We start from the raw sequence: 13,741 nt of genomic DNA, 5'->3' as shown, positions 1-13,741 counted from the left end.
TGTGCGTAGAACCAGGTGCGACACTATGAAGTCCTCCAGACAGACGGTGCGAACGGGCAAGTGGGTTTAGGTCCTATGGACAGGGCGGGTATTTAACAGTTTAATGGCAATAAATGTGCAGTTTATGAACTCTTGTTGAGGTGCAACAAAAAGGATATCTCTCGCTCTCTCTCTAAGGTAAAATAAGAAATGTCATTCATTGGTCCCACAATGAGGAAATTCACAATTTCTCTCCCTCTAATTGTGCAAACTTGATAGTTGATAGTTGTGGATGTTAAGTCATGCCAAACAATCTGACCCGAGCGCTTGAAATCCACCGACCAATCTTCAAGTGTCGTAATGTATTCCTGAAGCCTTCAGTAAAGGAGAATCCCTCATGTCTGATATATGCAAACCCCCTCTTCTCTCCCTCTGGGTGATCTCTTTTTCATCAATTAAGTTGACCGTTGTGGTCACGCAGGATGAATCCTATTACCATGACAATAGGGGGGCTGATGGTAGAGGAGTGCAGGGTACAAAATCTGTACAGGGGAAACTTTCTCATAAGACAACGGAGAGCTGAAGGGAATCTGTAGGAGTTTGTTAAGGGGGATGGTGGGCAGCAGGGAAATCACAGTTTTATCACAGTAAATCAAACGCCCTCCTTCCTCAGTTACGTCTGGTTTTCTCTCACTTCCTAGAATTTATTCCTCAGTTATTATGATGTTGAGGGATATTCAAATCAAATAAGGAGCACTGTGCTGATCTTCAATCTCTTAAAAATACCAAACCTTCCTCTTAAGGAAAAAACATTACCGTGGGTCAACAGCTAGGTTCAGTTGAGGGTCAAGTCTTTCAACCCTTGATTTAGAAAACTGACTGGATTCATTTTGCTTCAGCGCAGACGTGTAGAGGCCACTATATGTGTGATCAGTCTATGATCAGCCATCAGTGACAGCACCTCCTTTTTAAGAGTAGAACAATAAACAGAAGAATAGATAGAGAAGTATAACCGCAGTTAGTAAGTTATTTTGAAATGTCAGAAGCCAAATATCCGTTGTATTTGAGATGCGGTTTTCTTTTTTGTTCAAATTTTTCAGAGCCTTACTTTAGGGAGCTATAAAACATAACCAGGCCTAATCTATCCAAAGAACCATGCACTGATGTACAATAGCTTTGGCACACAATGTTTTAGGTATCTGTTCAACAAACAGATACCTAAACCCCCCCCAAGTGCTTACACAAAATGAACTAAAGAAAGTGAGAAGACTGGGAAAACTTCATTTTCATGTAATGTAATGAATCACTAAATGTAATTAAATAACAGAACATGCTACACATATTTTTCTGCATGATGAGTATTGTTACTTTTGGTACTTGAAGGAAGTGTTGATGCTGGCACAGATGTGTTTTTCACTTGAGAACATTGAGACTTGCGTGTGAAGTGAAGTGTTGCTCGGCTCAGGCTTTGTGTTACGGTGCTTATTTCTCCAGCAGAGCGGAGCCTTTAGTTCTGGCTATTTGTCAAATCTGCCCAAAGCGTCGGTCTGAGACTGGCTCCAGCATCTGGGGACATTCCGGCTGTGCAACACTGCTCTGCAGACCGGTGAAACGCATGTCCTGAGCAGAACAAACAATTATGGCTCTCCGGACCGCACAAAATGAGCATGAGATGTTTGTGGGTTTCTTTCATACTAATCTAACTTGTGTGACATCGGTTTCCTGTGTCCACTTAAAGTGTGAATGAATGAATATAGAAATATAACAAATTACATAAAAACAGGTTTTCACTTCACACACATACGTGTGAAATTATCAGAATTAGTATAGTTAGTTATTGTTGGGGGAGAATGGCTTAATCCACAAATTTCCACCACAGTTATGACCTCCTAAACATCGCATCCAGTCTGAATTTTTTTTAAATGTACTTTCTGTGAGAGCAGCAGCGACAGATGGATCAAAATACAGACTGAATGTGATCCAGCTCTGCGCGACACACAACGTAGCCACAAATACATCAGGCAACTGTCAAAAGTACGGTGGAAACATTGCACCCCTGCATCAGACCGTATATCACAGAGACGCCAAGCCGGGCAACTGCTGCCAGTTTCGCTGACTCACAGAAAGCGTTTCTGCTGACTGGGCAGGTGGAGCAGCCCAAACAGTCCTCCAGCAGGGACGTGTCAATAACACCAGGAGCAGGTAGCAGCAACCTGCCATCAGCGGTGGCTTTAAACTAATTACATGTGTGGACAGAAATTCTCCCCCGCTGCTCTTAGGCGCTATTATTTTGCCAGCCGTGTTTTTCGGAAGAAGGAGTAAAGGCCGAATGGACTTTCTGTCATGGAGGCTGATAATTGCATCACATTGAAATATAACATAATAGTTTATTTCCAGCGAATTGAAGTGAGAGACATTTGACATTGTAAATCAAATAAGCACGTGAAATTGAGTCAATTGAGTGAATAAACGTTTCAAAAAGGTAATTCATCACATGCAGTGACATCTCTGGATAGCTGACCTATTTATTTTACCAACCTTAACCTGTCCACACTGAGAGTATCCGATCACATGGACTGGAACATCTTGAAAACAAAAGTTTGGAACAATCGCAGAGCAAGCAGAGGCAGGTGAGAGACGCACGGGACGGAGAAAGAAAAAAAGTTTCCCCAGTGTCCCCCCCCCCCCCCCCCGAGAGGAAAAACCCCATTACTGAGAGAACAACGACGGCATCAATAAACTGAGAAGCAGGAGATAATAAAACCCCAGGTGGGCTGTCGTTTGAGTCTCTATGACAACACATCTTCAGTCTCAAAAAGAGAACCATTCAGAGCAAAGGTGCCGCACTTTTATCTTATTCCAATTGTATCGGGGACTAAGTTCTATTTCATTTCCCACCTTTGTCCATAAGCAGTTCTTGCATATTAAGATTAGGATGTTTAAAAAGTTGTTTTGAAACGAGCCGTATGAGTGAAAGCGTCAGCTGAATGAAATTTATGTATTTGTACCGGAGCTCAAGTTTGCCAAATTTGAGTAGGGAAGGTTTTTATTTTCTGTCATCATGAATATCTTTCGGCAACGGCATATTCGCACAGAAGCACTCGCTAAACGCAGTTGACCTCGTCGACCTTGTTAAGATTTAATCTGTACGTCGACAAACAACTACTTGTTCAGCTGCATCAATCCCACACACAGCACTTTATTGGTTGGTTATCCCTTTCTGAGAAAATCATTTAAGCAACCAGAAGACCAGACCGGTTTGAATCACGGGATGAGCCAAAAGAAAAAGTTCCTTCATAAAAAAGAAGAAACCGGCCTTTTCCATCATCTCTCACAAGGCACTTGATGTGTTGCTTTAGATCTTTAATAACAGGGGTCGACGTGGCTGCCCCATATCGAAGTGTCCCTGAGCAAGACACCTAACCCCTAATTGGTCCCCAGGCTAAAAAAATGAAAGAGCCATGGGTTAAAAATGCAACTTAAGTCGCTTTGGATAAAAGAGTCAGCTAAATGACCAGTAATGTAACATGAACAACTAAGCCGCATCAATCCTTTAAGAAAAGATATTTCTCGGGCGTAACGGGGCCTTAACTTACTACGGATGTCCTTAATTACAGCCGCTGGTCCCCTTGAGGGCCCCGACCACATCTCCTATGTAGATAACGGGAAACGTTCTTCGTACGAGGAGGCTCAGAGCGGCTGTGAATGTTCTTGAGCCAAACAAGACGAGGCTCTGCGTGTGCGTGTCCTAATTAATTGCATGGCTGATTTGTATTACACAGCTCTTTGTGATAGATATGCAAGGCAGGAAACACAGTTATGGATGTGTAAACCCATGGAGTCATGTGGGCACACATACAAGTTGAAATCACTAAGAAGATGTAGCTGTGTTTTTGTGGTTGCAGGCGGAAATTCTGCTGCCGACATTCTGTTCCATTCTGACGGTTTTGTTGCGTCCCTCTGGTTCACTGCACCTCATTTTCCACCACCAAGTTATGTGCTAATCAATTCTGCTCATTTCTTGTACCTTTTCAATTGAATCGGGTATCATGGAAAATTATCTTTTAAAAAAAGAGCCTTAATTGCCCCCCCCCCACACTCTGATGTCTTTTGTGAATCTTAATGCTGTATCCAAATTTTAGTTCAGCTGCTATAATATCACTGAGGACTTTTCTACGTGTAATGAGGCAAAGAAGGAGAAGTAGGTCATTCCTGAAATAGATGGACCAGGTGTGCAGGTCGGTGCATTAGTTTCTGGCTAACATCTGCACAGTCGGTGCACAGTGGCTAGTCGGGGCAAATACACATGGAGCACCATCACAAAATCCATCATACTATCTTACGCCTTCTTTGAAGAGATCATTCCAGATGTGAAGTTTTCTGACACACTAGATTTTGACTTGTGTGAGAAAATGCATTTTCAAGGAAGTGGAAGGGAGCTAAAGGAAAGCTCAGTCAATGATGGTTGCTAATCAGTTATTTGCAAGTGAATAAAAAAAAAGATGTGGCTCAAGGTGTAAAATACGTATGCCTGCATAATCCCCACCGTTTAAATGTGGACTCATTTACAGGTGTTACCCAGACACTTACCCAAAAGTTGCTCTTAAAGAAGGCCATCTTGACGCAGAGACTCCCAGAAATCTATAAACAGAGGTGGAGAAAAATAATTACCATCAAAAGAATATTCATCTTGACCTCCATTATCAAACAGTGTGGGGAAATAACCTTGAAAGAGGCCCATTAAGTTCAATCTGAAAAATTATTTTTTTCAGCCTTTTCTGTTCCTTCTGACAAATAACTAAAGCTTTAAAGCAAATTACACAATAACAAGTTAGCAGAGCCGACTTTATTTATACTCAGAGGACACCTTCCATGCAGAAAGGGAGGTCCTGAGGGACGACAGAGGAGAGCTTAACAAATTACTTCAAAAGGATAAACGCTGGGGATTGAAGGGACCTGAGGAAGGAGGCAGGAAGGTGGAGTGTGAGGGGAGCAGAGTGAGGGAATACAGGAGAGATAAATCGATGGAGGGAAGAAGGGAGGTGGCAACCAAGGAGACGATCAAAGCTTGTGAAAGCCGGAGGTTGCAGCACTCAACTGGGATTGCCTTCCTGCCACACGCTGCTTTTGATCAGCTCACGCCAGAGACCACATCTTTCATATTTCCATCCTTTCATTGCTCTTAAACTCTGAACGTCCAGTGTAATTATAGCACAAGATATGCGTAGCAGTTCTCATTTTTGGATAAGACTTTCTGATGTTGAAAGTCAGACTGAAAAGTCTGATTAAAAAACTAAATATAAGCGCCTGAACATTTTTAGGTTTACATTGTTATGAAGGGGGTTTAGACATTTCCATGACTTTAATTGGCTGATGTTCAGGAGAGAGAACACACACACACACACACACACACACACACACACACACACACACACACACACACACACACACACACACACACACACACACACACACACACACACACACACCTGCCCTTTCCAAGGTAATCTATAATGCAAGCGTTTCCGCGGGGCTGCCCTCCTGTTCGATTGGATATTCTGCTGTGCGCTGTGTGCTAAGCGTCTGTGTGCGTGTGTGAGAGAGAGAGACCCCGCACTGCATTGGCATAGACTTTGCACAGTATTGGCGACCTGGCAGCGGCAATACCAGCAGAAACAAACACAACAAGACTTGCTGTTGGGGTACGCGCACACGCGCACACGCACACCTTGTTGATTAGCTCAGCGGTGGCACTAGCGATAATGCATCATTCTGTTTGGCATAGAAGGTTAACTGGGAAGAGAAAGATTCAGAAGGACAGACATGTTATATAGTTGTGTTCAGTGTTATTGATTTTGAGTGAATAATTAGAGCTGATATCCTGCGGTAGTGTCACTGGATGATTAAGTGATGAGCTTTTGTTTACCTGTGTGACCAGGTTTGTTTATGTTGGATTCCCTGATGAACACAGTGTTACCGTCCAGGCTGTGATAATTGATCACGGGTTATGGTAGTTATTTACTGTTGGGCTGTAGGACAAGGGGAGAGGAGGGAGCCCACGTGGAGAGCAGCCACGGTGGGATGTATACAAGTAGCTGACATCCAGCCTTCTCCATCTGCTGCCAACTAAACATTCAGCTGAAATCAGCTCTGAGGCAAACAAAGCTCAAAGTAGGACACAGTCTGACCTTGATTTCTCAAGCTCAAGATCTTTTATTATTCAGAAATTAAGTCCATGAACATATGGCTTGATCACAGGAGCAAATTTTAAAACGACTGCAGACACAAATATTAAACAAAGTTTGACTCAAACACAAAAATGAAATGAATGAATGCATCGCTCAGTAAAAGACCGCTTCAGGAAAGCCTTTTGTTTTCTGTGGCTGATGAATGAGAAAATTCAGTTCCAGTAAAGCATTTTCAGATGATAACATGAGCCATTTGCTGACAGAAGCTGCACGTCTTCTGAGAGTTTAAATGAACATTATAACCGCGGCACGCGCAGGCATATAAATTGGTATCAGTTTTAATTCTGAGAAAATTTGGTTCAAAAGAAGGTCTTCTCTCTCTTTAAGGCAAGGAGGGGAAAGTACTTAGTCTGGTACATCATTAAAAGTTCTTAAAATGTATCTTCATTCATCAGAATGTCAAGGTTGGCCTTGGCAATACCTCTCCTCGTTCTTGACTACAAACTGCAAAATGGGAAAGTTGGCGACTGAGAGAAATAGAATCCCCAAATTCATTAAGATTCATTAGCTAAATCTAGCAATCCACCCGGTCGCCGTTGGACCAAAATGCTGGAATGGCACATGCCCGTCGACATCCCTACTGCCAAGTCATGCTAGTGGAAATGAAAAAGAGCAAAACACTCAATTAAATACAAGAAACTATGTCTGAGGAGAGGTTCATATCATCCACAAACAGACCGCAGGTCAGCCGCAGAGACCAGAGGCGAGCGGCCTTATCAATGGAGACACACTGACCTCTCCAGCTCTGCGCCACGCTCACACCGCCTGACAACACGCAGATGGCCGTGAGAAAGTAGGACTCAAGAAAAAGCAGACACACACAATCCACCACAATCCACAGCCAATTTATTTCCTCTAGGAAACCCATACTAAGCATTTCTGCTTTTATTTCCCTCTCCTCTTTCCCTTTGCCAGAGAGCAATCTACTGACAAACGTCTCTCTGAAGAAAGAGAGGGAGGGAAGGTCAACACAAATTTCCGCCTCCTCACTACCTCCACCTGCCTCTCTCCCTCCTCCGAGAGATGAGATGAGGTTGGAACGGAATTACACCCCCGTATGTGCGTGTGTGTGTGTGTGTGTGTGTGTGTGTGTGTGCGTGCGCGCGTCTCTCCGCACGCTGTCAGAGATCGAGCCAGAGAAGACCACCACCACCACCACCCTTCTCCTTCTCCTTCTCCTTCTCCTCCTCAGGCTTGAAGAGCCAAATAACATTTGGAACTGGGTTAAATGAAATGACACAGCCAAGCGTGGAATAAAGATGCTTCACAAACCCCCGAAGAGGCACATTTGTCACAAGCTCAGGTAGCAAAGCAAGGGAGGCGATAGAAAATGACACAAAGGAATAGACTAGGTGGGTGGTGAAACTCAAGGAGGAAAAGCCCCCAAACAGGTGATGGACGAGATGAAACGAAAAGTGCAGCGACGTGGTTGCTATGGCATCAAAACATGAAGCGAAATAATGAAAGTCAGGGCAGAGAGAGGAAGGACAGACCATCACAATCTATTTCACCCTAAAACAGCGGGTTTCCATTGGTTTCGTTCCACAAAGTCAATTACGTCATCATCAGAAAAATAAAAATGGAATCATTGTAATTATGTCGGTGATTTATTCAAGGTGCTATAGACGGGATCGGGATGCTTCTATGAGAGCAGGCGTCTCGCCGCCAACGATTCAAACGGTGCAACCAGCCAGAACCGCTGACACGGCTAAACGAGTTGACCCGTTTCCTGCTCCATCAAAGCTGTGAATATTAAACGTAGCACCATGGAGAAACAAAGCCGTACAAGTGGCTCTGTGTAGCGGTTGTTATGACATTTACAGCATTCATCGTCTTAGTTTAGCTTGTTAGCGTACCAACATTTGCTTTTGAGCACACAGAGTAAAGCTCAGGGAGACTGGAAGGCCACTAGTTTTGGCGCGTACAGTATTGGACACTATTCCTAAAGTCCAGCTGTGAGGGCCTGAGAGAGGTAAGAAAAGGACACCCCTCATACGCGGAGCAGAGAAGTCGACTGCACCGCGGATCAAAACATCTGTCCCTCAGTATTGGTTTAAAACCTTATTTTGTGGGTAACTGTGGAGGAGAGAGAACTTTCCCTTTCCCTGCAGCCACGCCGCCTTCTTCACGCCTCGGCCACCTCCACCAGCGGCGGGAGACTCACTGCTGTGGCTGCTCGTTCACAGAGAGACTTTGCCGTGGACATTTTGGAGTTTTTTGTCAATCACGCTACAGAATAGAAAAAAAGCTCTTTAGAATATCCCACCACCGCTTAGGTTGGCACCTTTAAACGAACAGCCTGCATCAAAGCCTGACCTTACTGGACGTATCCAGGTGCTGAATCATTGCGTGTCCATTATGAAAAGAGAAAGACGGCTGTCACCAACAACAAATTCAGCGCCCCCAAATTGTCAGCACAGCCCACAAATAACAAGTGCGTCAACAAAACACCACAGGACTAAAACCAGAGCCGGCACTTTAACAACGACGTAGTGGAGCCAACGACCACACCAGCGCCATCACTTGACAGAATGACACCCTGTGTTTAATTACTTAAAACAGCTTATTGGTGTGCTCGAGCCTTCAGTGACTGAGACCAAGCAAATAGAAGAGTGAGACAGCAATAGGGAGGGGGGGGGAGAGAGAATGAACACAACCGGGGCCGTCAGCTCCCCATTGTCGTGGCCTGAATGTGCTTTTGTCACAGCAGCATACAACCCCAGTCCCGTCCAGCCTGTGTCAAGGTGCCAGGCGGGCATCACTCCCAAGCCCTGGCATGGCCGGCCGACACGAGCGCAGCGTGACAGCAGACACTCTCACAACGCACGCTGACGCGCTGCACGGAGGGAGACGAGCATGTTTGCAGCAGTGCAGCTGCTGGTGAAAACACTGCAGGTTATTGTGTCCAACTTACGGCCCTGAGACGTCTTCTCTTTTATTCTTAGTTAAAGAAGTGAAACTATTCGCATTTGATGTTTGTTAAATAGTTGTCACAAATGAATGAAAAAAAGGTTAAAAAAATAACAACTGAATTTTAAAGCAAATGATAATGAGCGTCACTGCGAGGTCACGCTTTATTTAAATACACAGTTTGAACTCCTCTTTGTGCTCAAAAGTTTTCCTCCTCTGGGCGGGCTGATTGCTTTTTAATTAAAATTATCTCAATTTGAAAATCACCCTCTATTGCACTATTAAAACATATAAACAAAATCCTTTTTTCCTTTCCGCTCTCGCTGTTTTGAGCACAGAAATGCATGAACCAGTAACCCAGAAATAGATCCAGGACCATCCTGCCCCAGGACCCTGCCATCTGCTAAGAGGACACCTTGGCTCGGTGTCAGGTCCTGGCTCCACACGAAGCTACACGACTTCACCGCCGGGTGACGACCCTTTCTTACCTGAACCTCTAAATAAATATTCAGAATTGCACTCGGAATTCACTGTGCTGCAAATCAAGAAGCCCTGAATTGAAAGTAGGAGTTTTGTTCTTTTAATAACAGGTCAGCTGGACTCTTTGCTGCCTCATACTTCCTGCCTGAGGGTTCTGCCCTGCTTGGCAAAGCAAAGCGAAGGCCTTGCAGCACTGTAGCCTACATATGAGAGGCTACACATGTATAATTCATATTTGTCACTGACACCATATAATGTGTTATAGGAGCGCAAATTGGGGGAGGAGGGGGGCACAATAAGTTAGTAAGTAAGAAGATCCCTACGGGTGACAAAAGGGAACAGAGGAGTCATCAGGGGGGGGGTGAGGAGTCCGGCTGATTAACTATCCACCGCTGCAACCGTGTGCGTATCAACGCCGCTGCTGCATTCCAATATGAATGCAAAACCGGTTGCTTTTATGCGGTCGGCTCCATTTTCTCTCCGTCAGATGTAATTTCTGATGTGTGGAGACGTCAAACTCCTCAAGCAGCATCGGGCCTCGCAGAAGCCATCGTGTAATTGGTGGCGTTGGAACTGGTGCACCCGGAGGGTTGGAGACCTTTCTAACATGTTCTCAGGTGTCCAGCATCCTCACTGTCTGAAACTACATATTTAAACTGGAGTATTTCTCAAGTGTCCTTTCTGTCTGGGTTCATCCGGCAATTTCACCATTTAACTATAAAACAGTCGGTCTGAAACTGTCCATTATAAGGTTGAAAATTAAATAGAGGGCCTCCATATTGCACACGTCAAAAAATGGTGACACTGAAATCATCCAAGCTTTACATTGGACAAAGTGCTTTCACACACTCCAGATATCCTCTGCACATCCACAAATGTCTTGGCACTACTGTGAATGTAGTGAACATGCCGCACAGTGTTGATGATAACTGTGCAATATGTTGCCATGTAATATTCAACATAATGTCTGGCGTAGTGACGATGCCTGGAGCTCACTCACAAACATAAATTAGCCAAAATGTAATCTCATCCATCCAACATTGGTTAATAGATTTTACTCAAAACAACCACAAATGTCAAATCCCCGGGACGGCGTCGTGGAACTTGTGGGTAAAACATTGCTGTTCCAGCAGCAATAAGCTATCATCAGCAGAGCGAGAATTCACTAAATTAGACTAAAACATATTATTCAAACAAACAAACATCTTGAGATGTTGAAAGATCTAACTTGTGGTCCAGGGATAATCACACCTTGGGATACACATCGCTGACAAGCCCCCGGAGAGAGACACTAGAAAACAGGCACATTGATCAGAAACAGCCAAGCAGAATGTGAGCGGACAAGATCGGTGCCTGAGGGGTGAAAGCAAGAGTCGTCAAACACTGATGGAGTTCTTTTCATTCAATGACCGTAAGCCATCTCCCTTCTCTATCCCCCCTTTACCTCGTCTCCCTTCTCTCCCACTCGACTCACTTCCTGAGCGAGGAAAGGGTCTCACTCCCACTGGAGGTCGAGGCGCGCCAGGGAGAACCTTGTTTACGTCTTTGATATCATTACGCTCACCTTTCATCCGCTGCCATTTGTGCTCAGAAGCAGACGGAGGAAAAGCGCGCTGGCAGTCCGACTACTGAAGCACAAGAAGACAGATGGGCCGCAGCGTCGAGATGGAAACACGGTGGAGTTTGTTGTAACGATTTGAGAACTAAACCTCGAAGGGGAATTCCAGTCTGGTTGTTTCAGTGCAACGTCCTGAGAGTGATAAGTGTGTGACGAACTCAAAAACCCTAAAAAAAAGGAAAGTAATTCTCATTTTCACCGTTTCATTTTTTGTATTCGTAATGATATGTTTTCTGAGAGAATTTTTTGTAAACATAAAATAGAGCATGAGAGGAAGTGTTGAGTGAGAGGAAATCGAGGATGTTGTGGCCATGGACCAATAAGCCACGGTGAAACTCCTGTATAGGTTTGTTTTACCATTTCGATGGTTTGAGGCAGATCTGCGTTGGTTGTCTATCCAAATGTTAAAGTTAGGTCCATAATGCAGTACTTTTAAAGAAGCTACAAATCCAGTATGAAACTGAAATATTAATAATCCAATCCAACGAGTTCAACCTCTTATCTAAACCCTTACTTGATCGGAGGTTTTGTCTCCAGGATGCGTACTATTTTCCAATGAAAGTAAATAAATACCTGCCACAGCTCGATCCTTCACGTGAGACATGGAGGACAGACGAGTTCATCTGTTCAGACATGAACAGTTCTCCCTAGAAACCGGTTCAACCCAAACAGTAATCCCTAAACCGAGTTCTGATGATTGGTTTCAGTGGTTTCAACTTTTAAAACCAGAATTATCAGCGATTTCAGCTTTGCTTGGTTAAGGTATCAGCACAAAACATTAAAAGTAGTGAAATACAAAATACATATTTGGGGAGATTTATGTTCGATCGACAGGAAAGTACAGATGTATTGTTTTTCTATTGGAAAATGTCTGCCACAGTATTGGCAGTGATCAAGTCACAGATCCACGTGTAGAAACGTCATAGTAGGAATTACGAGCTGTCTTTTGTCAACATGACGACCATATGAACAAAAATGCATTCAGCTCCCAACATGACTTTTAGCATTAGATGGCAGAAATGTCTTGTGTCTGCTGGTGCTTGAGAGAAATGCATATAACTATTTCATGAGTGCATATCAGTCCTCTCTTCCCCACTTAGGCAGACGAAGCCCATGCAGAATACCTCTATGGGAAGAAATGTTGGCTCGTGCGAGTGAACAGTACCTATTCAATTTAAAATTCCGACTTTACTGTTGTATGCAACGCACTTTTTAAGCTCACACGTTCGCTCATCTCTCGCCAACTTTCTCGCTCGAGCTCATTTTATTTCCGTTCATGTGTCAAACGAGCGTGTCTGTTAGTGAAGGCGGTTTCAATACAACAATGTCACAGCCGCGCACGAGCAACTCGGTGTTTCGAATAGCCTAGCGTTAGCTTGGTCTGGCGAGCCAATAGCCTAATTGTTACACTCACATAATCGAGGGTGGTAAAAATGGAAAAAGAGTAATTCAGTACCTGTACGGACTTTCCCAACTGCGTTTATAGCGCATTTCCCATCCCCCGGACTGCTCGTCAGCCGCGGTCTAACACTCGTATGCAGCCGCCACGGTTTGATCACAGTAGTAGAAAATCAACCAGGCAGTGTTCAGGGTGCGCGCAAACTCCCGCCCAGCTCGACGCTGATTGGTTACGCTTCCTGACCATCAAGGAGAGACCCGTAGTAGGCATAGCAACTGTGTAAAAAGGCGGGTCTACTCGGTCATACTTGCACCGTATTGGGTATTTCTTTCAGGAGTGACGCCCACAAAATACAGAACGTAACTATAATTAAGTGAAACAAACCTGAAGGACGTGGCTTCTGTCAAACGTTAGCGTGAACATTTAATAACTTCTGTACCCAATGTTATCTTCCCCCTGTTTGACAGCATTACGCATGTATTATGTATCAGCTTGTTCCGGCCCCTCAGTGAAGCTATTTATTAATGATGGGATGGATTTCTAAAGAATACACTTCACAGATCGTTACACACATATGCACGCACATACATATGCAAGTGTGCGCGTCTGTTTTACCTGGCGTTGTTTTTTTATCCTGGCAATTCGTACTGCCGTTCAAGTAAAATAAATAATAAAAAAACTTTGTTGAACAATTATGCAAGCACTGGAATGCTTTTTTCATGACCGTGCAATTCCACCTAATTCAAATATGTATGATCTATGTTTTGCCTGTCATTCTATGCAAATCCCTAAAAGATAGCCTGGCACAGGCCTCCAGGTCACCTTCCTTATCAAAATCAGACAAGATGGCTCAGTTGCTGGGAGTCGTCCTGCAGGCAAAGGCAGGAACACTGGTGAAGTGCATGTTGATTGAGAGTGAGGAAGTACCACGTTTTTTTGTCAGTCAGTCATTAATATTTCCTGTTTTATTTGCGTGCAGTTCTTTTTTTCCTCTCAAATACAAAGCCTTCTGTGAATGATTGGAGGGAGCAATAAAATCCCGATGCTTTGGTCCTTGCAAACACGCAGGGTGTCATCACCATGTAGTCAATAACTGATTCAGGACCA

The 13,741-nt window shown here is 44.1% G+C and overlaps 1 protein-coding gene across 2 annotated transcripts in view; it reads right to left on the bottom strand.

Annotated features, from left to right (window-relative positions):
• Window positions 1–12,857, bottom strand: part of fcho1 (FCH and mu domain containing endocytic adaptor 1) — a 33,684-nt gene extending 20,827 nt beyond the window's left edge. For both annotated transcript variants that reach the window (XM_078108177.1, XM_078108178.1), the window contains exons 1-2: window positions 12,692–12,857; window positions 4,570–4,620 (exon numbers count right to left, since the gene is read on the bottom strand). In XM_078108177.1, the coding sequence (XP_077964303.1) occupies window positions 4,570–4,596 (27 nt within the window). In that variant the 5' untranslated portion in view covers window positions 4,597–4,620; window positions 12,692–12,857. The remainder of the gene's footprint in view (window positions 1–4,569; window positions 4,621–12,691) is intronic.
• Between the last annotated feature and the right edge of the window lie 884 nt (window positions 12,858–13,741).

Source organism: Gasterosteus aculeatus, chromosome 8 (genome assembly GCF_964276395.1).
Source record: "Gasterosteus aculeatus chromosome 8, fGasAcu3.hap1.1, whole genome shotgun sequence".
Taxonomy (NCBI): Eukaryota; Metazoa; Chordata; class Actinopteri; order Perciformes; family Gasterosteidae; genus Gasterosteus; species Gasterosteus aculeatus.
Note: the sequence above shows the minus strand (reverse complement) of the source record. Positions and strands in the feature narration are given on the sequence as shown.